The sequence below is a fragment of the Myotis lucifugus genome, unplaced genomic scaffold (assembly GCF_000147115.1).
Source record: "Myotis lucifugus unplaced genomic scaffold, Myoluc2.0 scaffold_103, whole genome shotgun sequence".
Taxonomy (NCBI): Eukaryota; Metazoa; Chordata; class Mammalia; order Chiroptera; family Vespertilionidae; genus Myotis; species Myotis lucifugus.
Window position 1 is genome coordinate 2,506,223 of NW_005871151.1, and position 22,215 is coordinate 2,528,437.

The 22,215-nt window shown below is 46.0% G+C and overlaps 1 protein-coding gene across 1 annotated transcript in view; it reads right to left on the reverse strand.

Moving 5' to 3' along the window:
- Positions 1 to 15,492: 15,492 nt before the first annotated feature.
- LOC106697798 (ankyrin repeat and BTB/POZ domain-containing protein BTBD11-like) overlaps positions 15,493 to 22,215 on the reverse strand; it is a 160,087-nt gene continuing 153,364 nt past the window's right edge. Inside the window, exon 4 of the mRNA XM_023757240.1 lies at positions 15,493 to 15,535. Within this exon, the coding sequence (XP_023613008.1) occupies positions 15,532 to 15,535 (4 nt within the window). The 3' untranslated portion in view covers positions 15,493 to 15,531. The remainder of the gene's footprint in view (positions 15,536 to 22,215) is intronic.

Genomic DNA, 22,215 nt, shown 5'->3' on the forward strand with positions numbered 1-22,215 from the left:
TCACATGTAAAACAGGAGAAGTGATAGTAAGGCCACTCGACAGGGTTGCTGTGATGGTTAAGTGAGAGGATCTCTGTAAGGTACTTAGCACATAGTAAATGCTCAACAAAATTAGTTATTATTGAGGACTTGTTACATCCTAGGCATGATTCTGAAGATTTTCTTTCATGGGCTCATTGGATAATGACAAAACCCAGACAGTAAGTATTGTTATCTTCATTCTATGGATAATGAAACAGGCACAGAGAGGTTATGTGACTTGCCTAAGGGCACACAGTTATAAGCTGTAGTAGTGGGAGCATGTAAGCAGTTGGACCCAGGGCCGGGGCTAGTAGCTATGGTTTCTATTATTTCCAGGTAGAGGCTACAGCATGTGCAGAGGCCCAGAGGCAGGTGGGGGCACAGTTCTTCGGAAGAATCCCGCTTGTTGTGGCTGGAGCTGAGATGGAGGAGAGAGAGCCCCGGAGGGAAGTGGACTGGTAGGAGATAACATTGGAGAGAGAGAAGGGGAGAATCGTAGAGGGCCTTGTACCTTCTGGAGTAAAACTGTAAATCCTTAACACTTCAACCTTTCCTTAGAATTGCAGTTGAAAAACACAAAGTCAGAAAAGTATTTGAAGAGAGACATCAAGAAGGGGTTGACAAAAATACCTCTGAGAGTGCAAAACAATGGGTTCGCCATAACCGTTTGTTTAGAAAGTTACAGAGATGACTTTTACTCCCTGGCAGAGACTGCTGGGTGCCCTCTCCAAGTGTCACCCTCTTCTTCCTTAGTAATACACCCCCATAGTCTTTATCTGGGCGTATGACCCCCCTAGAATACATTTTTCAGTCTCCCTTACATTGGTCCTCATGATGACCCAGACAGAAGTTTCTTGTAAGACTTCTAGGAAGGTCCCTACAGGGAGGGGGCCCAACTATCTCTGGTCTTCTTCCATTCTGCTGGCAAGAAGGCAGACACCATGGCTGGTGTTCAGGCAGCCAAACTGGACCACGAGGAGGGAGCCACGTGGTGATGATGGCAGGGCCAGAAGATGTAAGAAGGACCTGGGTTTCTGACGATTGCTCAGGTTGCTCAGGTGGTCACACCTGCTCTGGATTCTTACTCCCAGATTCTGTTTCCATGAGAAATAACTTCTATCTTGTTTAAATACCTGCTATGTTGTTGTTGTTTTTTTTTTTGGTCACTCATAGTCAAACTTAATTCCAAGTGACACTCATATTAGTTTCCATGACATTTAAGCTAAATCTCTCTCTTCACTTTATTGTGCCACTAAAACTCAGGAATTTGAGTTTCTTTCTGTTTAACAACAACAGTTATTTTCTAAAGACTGTGAACCTGGAATCCTGGGACTATATTGTTCTCCTGAAACTACATTTATGAAATTATTTGTTACAGTTACTTGTCTGTTCATGTACAGGTGTAAACTATATCACAGGAAGTTGCGTTTGTTCATCCACCTTGTGAAGATTTCCTGGAAGTGGCTTTGAGTTCATCATAATGAACCCAACCGATAAAAACATCAATAAAAGTCATTATCCTTGCAAAAGTCCTCTTGCAAAGAAATACTTTAAATTCAAAGCGAACAGATCAATTTTATTTTATTTTAGCTATTTCCCCAGGTGTATTGAGATGTAGTTGACATGTCACATTGTGTACGTGTGAGGTGTACACTGTGACGATCTGATGCGTTTACATGTTGCCAAATGATCACCACCATAGGGCTAGTTAACACCTCCATCACCTCACCTTACTGCCATTTCCTTTTCGTGGGGAGGATGTTTAAGATCTCCTCTCTTAGCAGTTTCCAAGTACATAACACCGTACGGTTGACTGTACTCCCCATGCTGTACTTTACATCTGACAGCTGGAAGTTTGCACACTTTGATCAACATCTTTCCCCGCCTCCCCCCAGCCCCTGGGAGCCATCATTCCACTCTGTTTCTACGGGTCTAGCTTTTTAGATTCCACACGGCGATCATACAGTACTCGTCTTTCTACCTGACTTATTTCCTTAGCATAATGCCCTCCAGTTCATCCGTGCAGTTGCAAATGGCAGGACTTCTCTCTCAGGGCTGAATACTATTCCCTGAACAGATCAATTTTAAAAGACCACGCAGAACCTCTTTCTTCCAGACAACTAAGTGGCGTAAAAAGGAGAGGCCGAGCGTGGTCCAGAGCTTCCCCGTGCTGTCCTTGCTATCGCTGCCACTGGGCTGTGGCTTTGAGAAAATGATATTCCATTCTCTTGTAATCAACCCTTTAAACACATTACCCTGCATTCGGCAGTATGACGGGGTGGCTGAAATTCATACTCCAGCCCTACTTATCACAACAGACCCAAGGCAGCCGATCCCCGGGGCCTCGCGGGCGACCACCGAGTGACTCATGCCCTGAGTCAGAAGTGTGTTTTGTAGCGGCTCTGCTACCAATTAGTGATAGGACTGCATCCTTGAGGCTCTGTGCGACTCAGATGTACTCCCCAGGGAAGGCCAGAGACCAGAGGACCTTTTCTTCTAGTTTAAAGTGATAGTATACTATTTGGAAATAAATAACTAACAAAAATACTGATATAAGGAAGTTGGGGTGGGGGGAGCCACGAAGGCAGCCTCCAATAGGATTTCTTGCTATTATGGAAATGTTCTCTGTCTGCGCCGTCCAATACAACAGCCACAAACCACTGATGGCTGCTGAGCACTTAGAATGTGGGCGATGCGTCTGGCCGGGCATGGCTCAGTGGTTGAGCATCAACCTAGGAACCAGGAAGTCACAGTTTGATTCCTGGTCAGGGCACATGCCTGGGTTTCGGGCTTGATCCCCAGTAGGGGGTGTACAGGAGGCAGCCGATCAATGAGTCTCTCTCATTATTGATGTTTCTGTCTCTCTCTCCCTCTCCCTTCTTCTCTGAAATCAATAAAAATACATATTTTTTAAAAAAGAATGTGGGTGATGCAACTGAGTTGCTAAAATTCTGATTTTATTCCATTTTAATTCATTCAGCTTTAAACAGCCACGTAATGTAGTTCTAAAGGATGTCCTTCAGGTTAGCATAACTTCAGACAAGAATACTGGTAGAATGGTGGTGTAAAGAGGGCGACAGGAGATATCACGCCACCTGGAGTTTTTACCTCGTTTTTCCATTATCATGATCTCACCATCATCAGAATTTTCAGGATTTTAGAACATCCATCATTTCTCGAATGCTTACAATGTCCCAGGCTCTGTGCAAAAGCATTATATGAAATACTATATTTCATTTAATTATTAAAAAATGAGAGGCCCGGTGCATGGATTTGTGCACCAGTGGGGTTCTTCGGCCTGGCCTGTGGGGATTGAGCCAAAACCGGCTCTCCAACATCCCCTGAGGGGTCCCGGATTGCAAGAGGGAACAGGCCAGACTGAGGGACCCCACTGGTGCACAATCGGGGCCAGGGAGGGACTACGAGAGGGCTCTAGGGCATGTCCGGCCCATCTTGCCCAGTCCCCAGCAGCAAGCTAACCTACTGGTTGGAGCATCTGCCCCTGGTGGTCAGTGCGCATCATAGTCAAATGGTTGAATGAATGGTTGGACACTTAGCATATTAGGCTTTTATTATATAGGATCCTTGGAAGATACTTATAAGTACCTTCCCTATTTTACAGATGAGCAAACTGAGGCTTAGCAACATTCAGTAACTTATACGGAATAATATCACTGTTGGGGCTGCCAGAAGCCAAAGCTCACGTGCTTAGGCATTACTATATCACTTCTCCAAAGACCGGTGTGGCACAGGGTGAGTCACTGAGTACTGAGGAGCTTCAGTTCTTCCTCTGAGAAGTGGGGAGGCTGGGCTATACGAACTCTAAGATCAGCTCAAGTAGGAAAGGCAATGATTCCTGTACTCCTCTCCGTACCCCCAGGCACATTTACATAATGAATGCTTGTTGTTTACAGATATGACCAGGTAACATGAAAAGACCCTGACTGCCCAGAGCACAGTTCAATCATTTTCCTAGGCATAGCCCTAGACTTGGTTACAGATTGTTTTCAAAAGTTCCTCAGTTGATTCAGGTCATCAGAAAGGTCTAGGAGCATCAGCCCTGGACTGAACTTGCTAACGTCAGAAAAGACTCTTTTGTGAACATTCTTTTGGTGAAGATTACATGGTGTATGTGTGTGTGTGTGTGTGTGTGTGTTTAAATTAGATAACGAGAGCTTTATAATGCATGTTTCCCTTTTTACTTTGGAGGCCAGGCAACTCAAATCTAAATTTTGTGATCAATTGCAGGAACAAACCTGCAATGAGGTGAGATTTTTCTGGTACAGTGGTCTTCCTTAGTGTTAGTGACATGTGTTTTTTTTTTTTGCATTGTTATTTGTGCGTGTGTGTGTGTGTGTGTGTGTGTGTGTGTGTGTGGTGTTTCTGATTCTGTTATATTGAACTTACACTGAGAATCTAGCTCAAATCCATTTCAGAATTAGACTGGGTATAAATGACGACTAGATAAACGTCATGTGTCTCAGACTGCACCAAAGCTCCAGGACTCACTGGGATCATAAATAAGAAAGAGACTGTCACCATGTAGACGGAGAGGAGTGCCCTTTGAAACGGGAGGAGGAAAAGAAAAAAGAACACAGAGAATGGAAGGAAGAAAAGAGAACTCTCCAGAGAGCCTTAAAAATCAAGGAAGCGACTAGGCCTGGGGGAGGAGGCGAAGCAGTGGAGGCCATTTAGCCGATGTATGGAATCTCCACGTAAGTGAGAAGAAAACATGTGAAATTAACATCTCGGACAACATGTGACCAATTTTACATTTTGCTAAATCTGGAAGTGAGAGGTGACAGAAACTGCAAAGGAAGCTTGTGATGTTAATACAAGGAAAGCCTGCAGGGCTATATTCTCAGCTGGACTTTGGTGCTCTCTAGGAAAGGACCCTCAGGGCTGATGACCTGGTGAGGTGGAAAGAGGACAGACTCGGTCCCCTACCAACCCACCATGCTCTGTGCAGCCCTCTCAGCAGACTTCCTGCAGCCTCCTCTCCCAAGCAGCCAGTGAAGGAAGGGGCTGAGTTCCGGGGCCAGCCCCGGGGGAGGCAGAGTCATTACCACCCAGAGGGACCCAAGCAACTCTGGTCCAGGCCAGGGAGCCCCGGCCAGGTGCGGAGCAGCACTTCTCCGAGATGGAGGGATGTGGGCTGGCAGACAGGTGGGGGTGTCGGATGTGGCTGGGGTGTGGGCGCTTGTTCTGAATGGAAGCTGGGTGCATGTTGAGTGGATGAGGCAAAGATGTCCCCTAACCTTTCGATCCCTCTGTCACCTGAAGAGTGAGGATAATTCTCATTGGCCCCTTTTCACAGGGCCACAGAGAAGATAAACGAGGTAATAGGTATAGAAGTACAATTATATGGAAGAACAACATTCAGGTTTCTTCCTGTACATCAGGCATCTAACACACTTAACCTAAGCTGTTACCAATTTAAACACCAGGTTAAGGAAAACACAACCAGGAAGGTAAACCTGCTAACAAAAAAGCCCCATCTTGCCAGGGTCCTTCCTGTCCATGTCCTTTTAAGTCCGCCAGCCACAACCGTAGCAATTCCACACGCTGCCTGAAGGGGAAGCTCCTGCATACATGCTCCGTGCCCAGGCTGGGTTGCCCATCCGTTTCTTACACCTGTTCTTATTTTGCTTCTAGCTTTCCAGCCTCTCACACTTGCTGTAGTCCTCTCTGCTCAGTCCTGGGACGTGTCCAAGGTGAAGCTTTGCGTTACTCAACCTGATTATACACATGGGTCTCACACCTTCCATCTTTCCACACTCCCCTCTCCCCCTCTGCTTTTATCCTCCAGGGAACAGACCTTCCTTCCCAGGGATGGATTCTGTCGGGTGGCTCCTGCTGGGGCTTGACCCAATGCTACCAGCAGGAACAGCTCACGCAAAGGGCCAAACCTAAATCCCTTCCCCCTTCTGGAACAGCCAGGCTACAAGCCAAAGCCAAGTACTCATTATCACAATGCTTGGGTGTTGACTTCACCATCCGAACACTAGCATGGGGAGCCCTGGAACTTATGAACCACGCTTATTCATCGTGGTCACCCCTTCCTATTATACTCAGGACAGGGAGTGTCATAGGGGTGGGTGCTAAGTAAATGTTTGCCAAGTTAAATTAATAGCTATTTCCCAGAGTGCAGGCTCTGGAGGCAGGCGGCTTTGGTTTTTAATCCTGGTGTTGCCAGTTACATGGGTCAGTGACCAAATCTCAGCAAGTCACTTGGCCAATGAGCCCAAAGTTCCAACCTGAAAATGAGGTAATATGTGCCCGGCAGGCTTGCCTGGCCCACAGAAGGTACTCTGTAAATTGCAGCTGTTTTTATTTATTTATTTTAAAAATATATAGTTTTTGATTTCTGAGAGGAAGGAGAGGAAAAGAGAAATAGAAACATCAATGATGAGAATCATTGATCAGCTGCCTCCTGCACACCCCCTACTGGGAATTGAGCCCACAATCCAGGCATGTGCCCTGACCTGGAATCGAACCAGTGGCCTCCTGGTTCATAGGTCAACGCTCAACCACTCAGCCACGCTGGCCAGGCTACAATTGTTTTTAAACAATGAAATGTTGCCTTTGAATTAGGAATTGGACTGGTTCTGGAAACCGCAAGGAGCAAAAGAAGGAGTAATGGCGGTGGCTCCAGGGAGCAGCTCTCAGCGCCACACAACCAAGACCTCAGAGGAGTCTCGGCTCTCTGAAGCTTCAAGGACTGGGGCCCTGGACAGTCCCTTGGGGAGGAGGTTAGGAAAGAGATTCAAACACCCAATGGGTGGTTGGACTAGATGACTTTAGAGTCCCTCCCACCCAACACTCCAAATTCAATGGACTGGCCACTTCATCAGACTCTTTGTAGGATGGAACCATTGCTTTATGTTCATAACCATTTCCTAATCCTATGTTCTCTTGCTAATCCTTTCATGTTGCTGCCAGGATGAATGTGCTAACATGTCAGTCTGGTCCTCTGATACAAAGTCCTTGGCCTGGCCATGTGGTAACTGGCCCCCACCCATAACTTCATTCTCTCGGGCTCCCAGGCCATGCCTGTGGGCACCAGTGTGCTCCAGCGACACCGAATGTCCAGCTGCTCCTGGATCACACGTGTTTGCTCACACCTCCCCGCATTTGCTCCTGCTGCTGTTCCCACTCCCTTCCTCCATTCTCCATCCAGTTAAGTTCCACTTGTTTTTTTAAGGCTGATCAAATCTCATCTCCTCTGGGAATTATTTCCCAAGAGCCTCCACCCCCCTCTGCCCATACCTCTAATAGAGTTAGTTATGTGTTCCCCTCTACCCCCATAGCATTTTGTTTGTTTGTTTTTAATCCTCACCCGAGGATATTTTTTCCATTGATCTTCAGGGGAAGAGAGTGGAAGGGAGGGTGGAGGGAGGGAGAGATAGAAAGAGAGAGAGGGAGAGAGAGAGAGAGAGAGAGAGAGAGAGAGAGAGAGAGAGAGAGAGAAACATCACTGTGAGAGAGACACATCAACTGGTTGCCTCCTCACGATCCCCGACCAGGGCTGAGGAGCAAACCTGCAATCAAAGTATGTGCCCTTGATTGGGAATCGATCCCATGACCCTTCGGTCCATGGGCCGGTGCTCTAACCACCGAGAAAACCCGCCAGGGCCCCCATAGCATTGTGTATAGAATTCCACAATACCATTTACATATTGTTATAATTTATGTCTTTACCACCAACCCAACAACACTGTGGGGGCACGAATGATTCATCTTTGTGTCGCCCAATCTTGCACACAGTGGTACCTGCCATTACTCGAGATGACATTGGATAGCAGTGTCCTGGGTTTTCTGTCTCCTCCACTGGACTGCCAGCTTCATGAGGGCAGAGACCTCTCCTGTGCTCTGTGTGTCCCCAGCACGTGGTAGAGTGCCCAGCACTTCACAGGTCCTCAGTCAACATTCTTTGAGTGAATGGGGGTGTAGAGTACAGCACGGCGGCTGTAGTTAACAAGACTGTGCTGTCTATTCGAAAGCAGCTAAGAGAGTAGATGTAAAAGTTTTCAGCACAAGGAAAAAACATTTTTGTAACTTTGTGAGGCGATGGATGTCAACTAGACTTATGTGGTGATCATTTGCAATATACAGAAGTAATCGAATCATTATGTTGTATGCCCGAAACTAATACAATTCTGTATGTCAGTTATATCTTAAAAAATAAATAAAATAAAATAAAATAAAACCATTTCCAATTTTCTGACAAAAAGATTCTTTGAGTGCATGAACATTTGTTAAGTGAATCAATGAGTGTGCGATTGAATCTTGTGAATTTGCTTCGCTTAAATTCCAGTGGGTTTCCCACTTTACTCGGGGTGACAGTTCACTCAAGTAAAATGATAAAAATAGCTAAATGTGGTTATTTCAGTTGTTTGAAGGGTAGGAACTCCACATAATTAAGATTCAATGAGAACCAGGCTTGAGTAAAAACTACATTAAAAGTCGGTCCGGGACCTCGGCCAAGGCCCAGAATAAATCCCAGTGACCCTCCAAAGTCTTCAGACTCTGGGAAAGTCAGAAACGAAACAGAAATGATGGGCAGCCAGCAAGGCCACATTTCTCTAGAATCTCTAGATGTTCTCTGTACCTATTTGCCACCAGACGAAACTGGTACAAGTGGGAAGGGCTGGCAAAAGTGTCACTGTGCTGGGGGCTTTGGGACAAGGTTCAAAAATTGTATGCAGTCTATGCTAAGATGAGACCTGGTTCTGGTTCTGTTCAGCCCAATTCAGTTCAGTTCAATTCAAATTATTCAACTTAACTAACATCTGCGAAGCTTCTCATCACACCTGGACTAGGAACCAAACTCATCCACATGCCCAAAGACTCTGCAAGATCTGACCCTGCCCATCTTGGACTTCATTTCCTTCTAACACTCACTCATTCTGTTCCAGCCTCACTGGCCTCCTTGCTGTTCCTTGCATGGCCAAGAATGCTCCTGCCCCAGGGCCTTTGCGTTTACTCTTCTCTCTGCCTAGCAAGGTCTTTCCTCAGATATTCACGTGGCTTCCTGCCTCATTTCCTCCAGGTCTCTGCTTAAATACTTTCTCCTTAGAGAAACCTTCCCTGACCACCTTTGCTGAAATAGTACCTCACCTGGGTTGAGTTGCCCAGCTTTATTTCTCTTTATGTCACTTAACTTCGCCTGATAGTTTATTATGCACGCATTTGTCCTTGTCTGTTTCCACGAGGGTGTAAGCTCACGAAGACAGGTATTTTGCCTGGCATATGGTAGATGCTCTATAAATATTGGTTGAATGGATGAACGAAGAAATGAGTATCTATCACATACCAGCTTCCACAATTAGTGATATTTCAACAGTCCCGACCCTTGATGAACTCATGGTCTAATATGAAAAACGTAAGAAGCTACTTGACAAGCTTTACAGTAAAGGGATGCACAAAGTCTTAGGAGAGAATGAGTCAGAAGTAGCTGACGTTGAAGGGCATGGGAGTGTGTTGGGGAACACTGTCCTGGGCCTGAAGGGGGAGAGAGAGGGCTCAGAAGAATCCAGGCAGAGCGAATCAGAGGAGAAGAGGCAGAGCCAGTCCAGGGAACTCTGTGTGGGGTAGCTGAGGGATATGTGAATGGGAGGCCCTCCGGCAGATGAACTTGAGAGATAATAAATGCATGAACAGAGAGGCCATTGATAGAACAGGATGATCACTTAGCTTGTCCGCTGTTCACTGATTATCTCCTTGGAGCAAGGGTCTGTGCTGAGTTTTGTGGAGGACACAGGGATTTAGAACTTGGGTCTGGCATTCTATCAAGCAAGAGAATTTCAGTGTGGCCACACTTCCCCGGTTTCCCAGGGAAGCGTCTATTGCAATAAGTCTGTTTGACTGTCCTTATTTATCCTTGCATATGTGTTTGATCGTCACTTTTGATTGGTGGGTGGGAGCAGACAGGGGCCATCAGAGAAGGAAAGGCAGATACTGTAATGCAAGGCTGGCCTGACATGGCCTTGTGAGACGTGCTTATAAAGTGCTCTGGGGTCTGAGGAGGGACCGGGCCTCCAGGGGAGGAATTTGGAGGCAGTGGAACCTGCTGTCTGTGTCAGTATTGTCAGCAAGTTGGTCCTTGGTTTTGCCTATTTACTGGTTCCTTTTTTTCTTCACAAAAATGTTCTTCCCAGCCCAGTTGGTGTGGCTCAGTTGGTTGAGCGTCTCCCCCCGAGGGAGAGGGGTTCGATTCCCGGTCCGGGCACACGCCCAGATTGCAGGCTCTATCCTCAGTAGGGGGCATGGAGAAGGCAGCCGATTGATATTTCTCTCTCATCGATGTTTCTTTCTCTCTCTCCCTCCTGTCTCTGACATAAATAAAAGCATATTTTAAAAAATGTTCTATCCACATTCTGCCGCTGTGCCTGGGGAGTGCCATGGGAGGGGAGGGATTCTGTGTAAGGAACTAATGGAGAGCCTTGTGACCAAGACTGCAAAGGGCTCGCTCCAGCCTTGGCATTGAACTGTTTGGTGAGAACAGCAGCCTGGGAAAAATATCCACCTCCTTCCACCAGCACATTCTGCCTAAATTCCTGGGCGAGCCTGAACCCGACCGGCTGACTCTCCACAGACTCACACACGAATTTGAAAGAACGAAGGAAGCTCCACTGGCGATGTTTTCTTATATCCGGGGGAAAACAGAAACACAGAGCAACAACGTACAGCCCAGAACGATAAACAAACACGACCACCAAACTGACAAACAAATGATTTCTGGAACTGTGGAGACTTCCTAATCTATACATGTGGCCAAGTGCGTATGCAATGAGCTTGGTACAGGGTGCGAGCTCAAGACTAGCTTTCTGATGCTGGGCAATGTCTCCTCTCCATTCTGGAAGCAATCCAGGAATCCAGGAAGGGGGCGGGGCTTCCCAGGGGTCCCTAGAACCGCCCTCCGTTTCCATCTGGCCACTCAGGCTTTGAGGAAATCTCAAGACTTTTCTAGAGTCAGTCTCTTACGTCAGGAAATGCAGCCCTGGCTGGTCCCCCCACTTCCAGAATCCAGGGAGACTGTATGTGTGGAACAGCCCTGGACACCAGGAAGGGCTTGCTATAAGAGCTTTGCTAATGACTGTGGCTGGAGACCTCCCAGGCCAGAAGGGTGCCATCCTCCTTACGTTTCCCACAAAACATTTCTTTCTGGAAGAGGCAATAGCTGGGGCTGGATTGGGTAAGCCAGCCTTGCAGGGCCCTTCTGCAATTTCTCATGGGAGGCAGCGTGAAATGACCCCTCGGTGGCTCCCCTCCGGGCAGACTACTCTTTTTATAGCCATTCCCTCTACGCTGGTGTTTTAGTCATGCGACTGTGCACAGCTTTAAAGCTGCATTTCACAAATTGGAAACAATCCAAACGACCAGGAAACTGGGAACTGTTAGGCAAATTATGGTGCGTCCACAAGACGGGAATATTTTGCAGTCATTAAAAAATGATGCTTACAGATGTTTTGTAGGGAAAAAAAAAGCTCATACTAAGTGAAATTAAAAAAGATATAAAATTACATATATGCCCAGCACAACTATTTTAAAAAGCCTCACTATTTGTATTTTTTTAAAGAAAGACAAGAAAATATGTCAAATAATCATTCTGGCTACCTCTGGGTAGCTGAACTGTAGCTAATTTAAATTTTCTTTCCTATGTTTTCTTTGGACTTTCTAAAATTTGAAAAATGAGCATATATAACTCAGTAGAAATATGAGAACATGAGCCTTTGAATTTCCAGCACCTTGTGTGTATCGTGAGCAGCCCGTGAGGAGAACAAACTGGAGCGAGGGGGAGAGGGTGATGAAATCAACACAACCACCAGGCTGCACGGGGAGTCAGACTTCGAGGAACGTAAAACCAACCCAGACACGCTGTCTACCGGGCAAGTGACCAGCTGCACTGCCTGGGCTGTTTTCCATAACACGTGAAACCCGCTGTGTGCTGGCAGCTGCCAATACACTCCTTCTGAAGGGAAGAAAAGGAGCGGAAAGTTGGCGTGGGGCAGAGGTTTGGAAGTGGGCTCAGCTGGGAGAGCCTTCCCTCTCTGGCCTTTCCGTTCCCAGGCACTTGGGCTCCCGCTGGCCCCTGCCATGTTTGCACTGGGCAGTTTTAAGGGTGGAGTTTTGCTCATGTTCTTCATATAAATATACATATATTGATTTCAGAGAGGAAGGGAGAGAGATAGAAACATCAATGATGTGAGAGAATCATTGATGGCTGCCTCTTGCATGTCCTACACTGGGCATCGAGCCCGCAACCTGGGCATGTGCCTGACTGGGAGTCGCACTGTGCCCTTCTGGTTCATAGGTCGACATTCAACCACTGAGCCACACCGGCTGGGCTGCGCATATTCTTTAAAAAAAATTTGCTGCCTGTTCAAAACACTTGGGTACAGTGCTCGAGGTCCCAGACGCAGGGCTGCCAAGGGCTGCCAGGTCCAGGCAAATAAGAGAGAACTGGAAATCCCAGGAGGCTCCCGCAGCTTTCGGAGCCCGCTAGTGGCATCTCGCACTGGGGGCACTGAGGATGGCGTTCGGTCAGGCCATGCGCCTGTCATCTGTCTGTGGGCTCTTGCCGGAACCTTCTCACTGGTCCCTGCTGCACTGCCTGCTCCGTTCTCCTGCTGCCAGGAGCGGAGACTGTTCTTTCCCCCCCACCCCCACCCCGCCCACTCTGTGCCAGGCCCTGGCTGGCTGCCCGAGAGAGCAAGGGACGAGCAAAGCCTGGGAGGAGCTCAAAGTCTGGCAGCAGAGACAGACGTGGAAGCAAATGATGCCAGACCCGGGGCCACATGGGACACAGAGGACACGGACTCTGGAATCACAGTGCTTGGGCTCAGCCTCCAGCCCAGCCACTGACTAGCTTAGCCGCGTGACCTTGGGCATGTCCTTGAACTTCTCTAAGCCTCACTCTCCTCATCTGTGAAAGAGGCAGAATGACAGTATCTCTGAGGGTGACTGTGAAGTGGGGAAGTATATTAAAGCAAGAATGTTAAGTTCTTGTAGCCCTAGGATATGAAGGTGCTACTATACGCGTAAGATTCTTATGAGGACTCAATGGCTAATGCACTTAGAAGGGAGCCTAGCCCTGGCTGGTTTGGCTCAGTGGATAGAGCGTCAGCCTGCGGACTGAAGGGTCCCAGGTTTGATTCTGGTCAAGGGCACGTGCCTGGGTGGCGGACTTGATCCCCAGGAGGGGTTGTGCAGGTGGCAGCCAATCAATGATTCCCTCTTATCATTGATGTTTCTATCTCTCTCTCCCTTCCCCTCTGAAATAAAAATATATTTTAAAAAAGGGAGCCTAGTCTGTTGTAAATACTTGGTAAAACTTGGTGGTGATGGTGAGGATGACGGTTGCTTTAAAAACCTCAGTTCTAAGATGATCAAAACATGGGAATGTGGAATGTGACTTGGCAGGTGAGCTGGTCCCTGGTCCCTGCACTCATTCCTTACCTGAATGCTTGGGGAGTGCTGATTATCATGGGCTCTTTTACCTAAAAGGGGGCCTGCATTGAGTTTCTAGTTCAGTGCTGTCCAATAGAAGTTTTTGTGATGCTGGAAATATCCTATCTCTGAACTGTCCAACACAGAAACCACTAGCCACATGTAGCCACTGGGCATTTGAAAGGAGGCTCGTGGTACTGGGGAATCAAAGCTTTCGTTTTATTTAATTTTAATCAATTTAAATTCAAACAGCCTCCCATGACTAGTGACTACTGTACTGGACAGTACAGCGATGGTTCCTTAGTCTTTGTGTCATAAAGGTAAGAATGTCTGCCCTTTCCCCACAGAATAAAAAGAAGCTGGTTAGGTCAGCCAGTGAGCCAGGATTCAGAAAAGGCCTCAATATTGACGTGAACAAGTGCAGTACATGCATTTGATCAGACCATCCCCACATGCTAGCAGAGGGGGCTGGTGTTAAATGTGAGCCCCGTGGCTTGTCACCTGCAGTCGGGAGCAATCTCTCCCCCTTGGCTGGGAAACACTCCCGGGTAACGGAGGCTAAGCTGCTTGAGGAGCCCTGGAGGTGGAGGTGCTGCCTCTCCTCCGGGAAGACACCTGTCACTCCTGCCTCATCCTTCCCTTGCATGCTTGTCGCTAATTTGCTATCCCTGAGCTACTTTAGATCTGTTGGCCACCTCGCTAGGCTAAAGATGATCATTATATTCGATGCTCAGCGTCTTCCCTTGGCCGCTGCTCCAGAGCCTGAGCATCCCGCAGACCGGCCACGTCGGACCTCTGGAATCCATCCATCGTGGAAATTGCAGCGGGATCTATCTGGCATCTCATGAGGTTAGGGGAGGAGAGGCCCTGCAAGGCTCAATCCAGCCCCCAAAGCCTGGGAAATGTTTACTAGGCCCCTATTATGTGCCAAGCTCTACCAGAGAGCAAAAGTCACCATAAAAGCTTGTTTGTTTTTGCCCTTATGTAACTTAAAAATGGGGATTGGAGTAGGTTGGGGAAATAAATGACAAACACACAAAACATGTAATATCTTGTTATTCACAGAGTGGCTCATGGCCCAGCGGCATCACTTCACCTGGTTGCTTGTTAGAGATGAAGTATCTCAGGCCCCACCCCAGACCTAATGAACAGAATCTGCATTTTAATGAGCTCCCAGGGGGTTCAAGTGCACATCGATGTTTGAAAAGCCCTGCTAGCATGTACACCCAGGTTATAAGCACCATGACAGTGAGAATAATAATGGCCATTATCCATAAAGAGCCTAATGTGTGCTGGATTTTTAAGTGAGATATAAATATATATACACATACACACACATAGATATTAAAGAGCTTCATAACAGCCCTCTGAAATAGAATCTATAGTATCTCCCTTTTCACTGATAAGAAAACTGAGGCTCAGAATGGTTAAGTAACTTGTTCAAAGTCACACAGTTAATAAGAGTTAGAACCAAGATATTAACTCAGGCATTCTGGCTCCAGAAAAAAAAAATCCAGAGATATAATTAACGTGCTGTGAAGGTCTTTAATGTTACCTCAAAAGCTTCCAAACAGCCTTTTCCTACTGAGCAGCAATTAGAATTAATTGTCTCATCTGTAGATGAAGACATTTCTGCTTCACGAAGTTAATGTAAGGATTCAATTAAACTCTGTTAAGTAAAGTGCCTCCATAGTACATGGCACATAGTAGGTGCTCATCAAATGTCGATTACTTTCCTTCTGGCATCCTAATGCTGCTGTTAAGGAGAGCTTACGAGGTGTCAGATCCAGTTCTGGTCTCATTTCCCTTCTTGAATCCCTTCTGGCTTTTCACTGCTTATAGGAGAAAGTCCTGACGTCTTGGCCAGTCTCTCAACTTTCCTTCCAGTCTAGTTTGTTGCTGTATCCAACACCTTTTCCGAACAAGATCTCACTTTCTTTTCTCTCACCTTCCTGCCCCCCATGAATGCTATACCCACCCAGCATTCATTTGATATTTTTGATACTCACAGACCTGCCCATATGTGAAGTTGTATAACCTCGCTGCATCTCAGTTTCCTCATCTGTAAAATGGGGAGAGGTAAGGCTAGCTCCTACCTCAAGGGGAATTGTGAAGGTTGAATTAGTTAATACATATAAAGGGTATAGAGCAGGGCCTGCCACATACGAAGTGTCAATCAAAATCTCTTATAATATCTAAGAAGAGGTCAACCTAGATTAAAGGAGTAAATCATAATTCTTGCCATTAATGGATCAACGGCTATGTTTCCGTGATTATGTCTGGCTTTTACAGAAGTTAGTTCACCAGTCATTGAAATTACTCCATGCAGTAGGATTATTATTTCTTGTTTATAGCTGAGGTCTGGGGCCTGGGGCAAGGGAACAGCAGAGCCAGTACTAAGCTGAGGGCTGCCTAGTTGACAACAGCAATATGGCTCTCTGGGCCATGGGCCAGAACTCACAGGTTTCAGACCCAGCTCTGTTCAGTTCCATAAGCATTTACTGAGCAGTTCCTATATGCTATGCACTGAACTAGGCCCTGGATGGACACTCAGTGCATCCTGAGGTAGTAGAAAAGGGTTCTTGGAGGAGGTGATGCCTAAAATGAGTCTTGAAGGATGAAATGATAGAGGTGGTCAGATGATGGAGCAGAAGGGAGACAGTATTCCAGGAAGAGGGCAAAACATGTGCAAAGGCACTGAGGTACTGCAAATGTGCTTGTGTGCTATGACTCCAGACATTTTCCCTCATCCAACTAGGCCTCTGTTTTATCATCCTCGACATAAAGCACATTCAGCATGCTTGTTCCCAGGTCTCTCTTGACATTAAATCCCCTGTCCAATAATCCAACAGGCCATTGAAAAACCCTGCTTTTGAAGATTATTCAATAATAGAGATCAACTATGTATGTTTATTTTGTGAAACAACCACAAAAAATTACATATCAGCAGAAAACTAAGGTCGGAAGGAAATGCCCCACATGGTCTCAGCGCTTATTCCTGAATGCAGAGACTGCGGGTGATCCAACATTCCTTCTTTATTGTTGTTTTGTACTCACCACATTTTATTTAATACGTATATTAGTTTTATATCCTATAAACAGTCAGGAGGATTATTTAAAAATTTTTAGGGATTAGGGATGAGTCAAACATTATTTCTTTAAAACTATAGCCCATCGATAGCAAAACAAACTCATGAATACAAGCACAGACCAGGGTCTGACTCCAAGAGTTCAAACACTGGTTCTGCAACTTTAACTACATGATCTTGGGTAAGTTAATCAATGCCAGTTAACATAACTGAAAAAAAGTTTCATAAAACATACTTACTTTTCCTCATGTAAAATATTCGAATTTTACTTTTTAATTCAATTCTACCTCATTTTTAAAAATGCAGGTTACAACTCAGAACATCAGGGGTCAGCAAAGAGATAGAGAGAAACATCGATGAGAGAGAAACATCGATCAGCTGCCTCCTGCACACCCCCTACTGGGGATGTGCCCGCAACCAAGGTACATGCCCTTGACCGGAATCGAACCCGGGACCCTTCAGTCCCTCATGTAAAATATTCGAATTTTACTTTTTAATTCAATTCTACCTCATTTTTAAAAATGCAGGTTACAACTCAGAACATCAGGGGTCAGCAAATTTTTCTGGAAAAGGTCAGAGTATTTTTCAGCCTCGTGGGCCATGTGATGTCCGTCACAACTAAATCAAAAGTGCAAAAGCAGCCATAAACAATGTGTAAACAAATGAGCATGGCTGTGTTCCAATAAAACTTTATAAAAACAGGCAGTGGGCCAGATTTGGCCTATGGGGTATAGTTTGCCAGGCTCTGCACTGCATTGATTTAATGGCCCATTAATGGGCTGTAACTTACAGTTTGAAACTATTGGGATTAGAGTTTGTTTTCACCCTCGCCAGATGAAATAAATTGCAGCAATGCTCGAGTTACAAATGAATCATGTTTTAAAACATAATTCTAATTATGTTAGAAGGCAACATAATTATTTTCCCCTTAGAATCATTTATATGGTGGCTGAGATGCCAGGCCAGTCCACAGAAGCTCCCATATAGCTCTGCATAAAATAGGCCTAATATATGGTCCTCTCCTCTATCGTGTCTCATTCATCGACTGACTCTGAATTTCTCCAGGACCTACGAGCACTGGGCTGGGTATTTGGGGAACTTTTGCACCAGGTGTGATCACTGCCCTTAGGAAGATGAGGAAGTAGAATTCTTCCCCTGGGAATAGGCTTCTGCATCCCTGCTTAGGATGCCAGGAACAGCTAGTGAGGTCCTATGAGATGTGTGGCCAATAATGCTCAAAAGTACTAAATTGTGCAAATGATTCACTTGTGAGTTATTTATTTTATAAAGTAAAATAGAAGAGTATAGTGGAACTTTGTCAACTTTTTTGGTTGCCCAGAATCACTGATGATCTTACTGTGTTTGGCATATTCCCATATGATTAATCCATTGTTCAACAAGGTAGAAATTCACCTTCCCAGACTCCCTTGCAGCTACGGTGCAGGCATGTGGCCTGGGCTCCACTGATTGGGAAGCCAGTGGTGTGACATGGGTGGAACATAGAGCTGACAGGGTGTTAGCAGAGACACTGAGGTTTCAGGGGTAATGGTGACAGAGGTCCTGTTGGGAGTGTACAATGCCCAGCCTCAGTGGTGTGAGGTCAAGTGTCTGTACCCAGCCCTGGAGAATGGGAGGTCTCTGCTGGATGGGGTGCAACTTGGGCATTGTTCCAGCTTGTGTATCCTCAAAGCTGGTTCTCTGGCTTCAATGTCCACCAGCAGTCTTAAGCTCTACTAAACATTTAGACTCATGGGACTCCATGGGACAACATCAGATGTCCCTTTTAGTGCAAGTCCTAATAGCAATGCACCCAGCCATTCCAGAGCTATCTTCTGTCCAGGTGACACTCAGGTGCAAGGAGAGGAGATCCACTCGGGGGGATGGGAAAACTTCCCTAGTTTATGAACCCCAATATCTCTTGTAACAACTGCATAAAAATAGCTGCCAAGGCTCCTGTGCAAACATTGCCAGTTATCAGAGTCAATGAATTCAAAGCAGCCCCAAGCTCTGGATGTTTATGAAGTATTTATAGGACTACCAAACCAGATCTAATGGATCAATCTAGGGTCAATCTGACCACAAGCAATGTTGCTTGATAGCACGGTTAATACTGAAAATTTTAGCAGGTTTCCAGAGAAACAGAGTTAGCGAATTAACCCAGGTCAAATTCTCATGAGGAAGGAAAAAGGATTTGGTAACCTCTGCCTAGACTGGACCCCTCAGAAGTTTTATTTTCTGCTTTAAGCAGTCATAGTAGGTTCAACTTTTACAACTAAGCATTCCTAGAGTTTGTTTTCAGCCTTGCCAGTGTTGCTTGCATCAGGATGCTTCCACTCACTTGGAGTAGGAGACATTCCTTAATGGGAAAGAATGGGGAAGAGTTATACCTGGAAATTTCACATAACCCTGGATCTGTCCATTGGAGCATGTTGAAATTTGAAAAATCACTGTGTCACAAAGGCCACAGATGATGAAAAAGCATTAAGAACAGATATATCTGAGGTGATCTTTCAATAGGGTGAATGTCTTGGAAGATGTATTTGGGTACCATTAACTTCTAGTGTCAGTTGTGTTTGCCTTATTAAACTGATTTCTTCAAGTGTCAGGGCTTCCATTTGTTAAGACTATTTTGCTTTTCCCTCTAGTTTTCCTCAAATAAGTAGTTGGTGATGGTATACTTGGGTTTGTGGTTGAGATTCCCCTAGTAGACAGTCTGCCATATCGTACAGCTTTTCTTGCAAAAGGACTGAGAGTTACCACTGCCGAGGTACACGTTCTGGTTCGTTTTTAGTGAGACTGGGGGAGAGTAGAACTACCTAACTGTCTAGTGTTCTAGGTGAAGCTGATAAACGTCTCTCTGAGGCATTACCAGCTACCGCAGGCAACAGAATACTCCTATTTATCCTACTATTTTTCATTTTGTGGCAACAAATTACTGAAATCATCCATAACCAAAATGCATCTAGGAATCACTGATACTTCCAATTATGATGGAGAGAAAGAAAATCTTATCATGATTTACTATGGTTCCATTTTAAAACAGTAGCCTCATGTGGCCCCTACCCTCAAAATTAAGGAGAAGAAATATTGCCTAATCATAATCTCACAAGATTTATTTGGGTTTTCTTTTTAATAAAAATATCTGAGGTACCCGAAAGATTTCAGAAGTTCAAAAAATAGAAGCCAAAAGTTCTGGAAAAATTTAAATGACAGAAATTTTAGACTGGCACTGAGTTTCTTCAAAATCCCACAGTGAAAAATGAAGCTATCCAAAACAAACGCAGCAACCCTAAAGCTGTGCCCGCGTGAAAGAGTAAAATGGTGCACGTGGGCCTTGTTCCAAATGCTCCAGCCAAGAAAGGCTCTTCTGACAAGGAGAAATGGTTTCAGGCACAACACAATCCGTATTTCAGTCAACCGATATTTCTCAGCCTTTCTGCTGGGCATGAGCAAAAGCATACTATTCTTCAGACCCGTTCCTGGAAGAACTTCTAGACTCGTGGAAAACCTTATGAGCACCGTGGCCCTTCCTGCCTTTGCCAGAATAGAAGTAAAGAGTCAAGGAAATCTTGTTTGATTTGGGGGGAGTGGGGGAGAGGAGACAGAAAGAGAGAGAAGAAAGCAACTCCTGATTCAAGTCCTACCTCCCGCTGGAAATGCCTTGTTGATGGAGGATTTAGGATGCAATCGGTGTGAACACTTGACTGAAACAGTTAGAGGCTCTCTCTTGTCTGAAAGAAACGTATGTTTTCAGATGCTAAACACCAATGCCTGTCCCATTAGGGAAAGGAAGAAATAGCTTTTGTCTAGAAGGAATCACACACAGGCTTCTGTAGGAACAACAACAACAACAACAACAACAACAACAACAACAAAAGAGCATAAAATCAGCTACTTTTTGGGAGACGCGGACAAAGGGAGGTCCCCTTGTACCAGGCATGGCACTGGATGTCTTAGCTATAAATCTAACTCCGTGTTGACGCCAGTCCCGCGAGGCTGGGCTTGTTCTCATTTAAAGCTGAGGAAATGACCTGTTCAAGGTTTCAGAGCTGGAAGAGGCAGAGCTGGGACCCAAACTCAGAGGCCCACCTGACTCCTAAATCCATACCCTTTCCAGAGGACCAAAGTGAACAGAACTCAACATGACACGCTCCACTTTGTGTTTTGTGTTGTTGCCTGAAAATTCAACCAAAAAGGAATGGAAAGACCGCGATACATGACTCCAACAGATCCTGGGCCGTGTTCTCTTTCCCGTCCTCCCCGGCGGCTCATCCTCATTAAACCTTGTCCCAGAAAGTGGAAACCTTAGGGGTCTTCCTAGAATGGAGGTCAGAGAAGGCGATGTCTGGCTGGGGATGGTGAGGGGGGGTCATCTGCTTAGAGGTGGGAGCTGAAGACGTGAGGGGTTGAGTCAGAGAAAATGTGCTTTGTACAAGCAGTGGATGGGGGCTGGGGGCTGCAGACACAGGCTCTCCACAGGCCAGCGGCTTCCATTCTCTCCACTCTCAGGATTCACACTCACAGAAAGCGGCGTCTTGGTGTGTCTGACCGAGGTTATTTCTGCCCGGGGACCAGGGACATTTTGCCATCTCTCATTTGGGGCATGTTTGGCACATGAAGAGAGGCACAGGGTACCCACTGATTTGGCCTGGATAGTGGGAGACGTGAGTAAGCCCCTGATTTAAGCTAACTCCGGACTGGTTTGAAATCTTAAAGCTAACTTGGGAGTTGTTTTTTTTTAAAAAAAGGCAACTTCTGTCTAGCCCACGCTCCATCTTCTTCTCCAGACTGAAAGCCAAGAGACGCGGTTTTGTGGCGGAGCCCACTTTTAAGCCCGAATGCATTCTGGCAGGCACAGAGCATCCAACGAGAATTTTAAAACAACTTGGAAACATTTAACAGAGAAAGGAAAACTGCACTGAGGCCAAATGGGAATTGTTTAGCTACATGCAGATAATATCTACAACAATAAAAAGCGAACATTTATTGAGCACTTACTATGTGCTGGGCACTATTCAATTCATCTAATCTTCCAACAGCCCCATGAAAGGATTACTCTTAGTAGTCCTACAATGCAGACGAAGAAGCGTAGGCATTACTCTTAGTAGTCCTACAATGCAGATGCCCTGGATTAATAAAATATTTTTATTGATTTTTAGAGAGAGAGAGAAAAGGAGAAGGAGAGAGAGAAACATGGATCGGCTGCCTCCCGCACATCCCCTATTGGGGATCGAGAACTGCAACCCAGGCATGTGCCCTGACTGGGAATTGAACTGGCAACTTTGTGGTACACAGATGATGCCCAACCAACTGAGCCACGCCCACCAGGGCAGGCCCCTGGCTTTTCATTGGAAGAGCCTGGATTTGAACTCAGTGTCTGGGTCACAGAGCCTGCTCTCTTCACCACTGTTCTGATCGACAGGGGTCACTACCACGGGAGCTGGAGGAAAGAGGCCTGCGTGGAGGGGGGGCCTGATTCCTGAGACACTGGGAGGTGAGCTCTGTGGACAGGTTCCCAGAGGAAGTGGGGATGCCTGCAGGGTGGTTTCTGACGCCCTGCCTCTGACAGGGTGGAACTTGGGAACCACTTAGCTCAGCCACTGGTTTACAGATGAGGAAACTGAGGCATGGGGAAGCAGAAGGATGGAGCCAA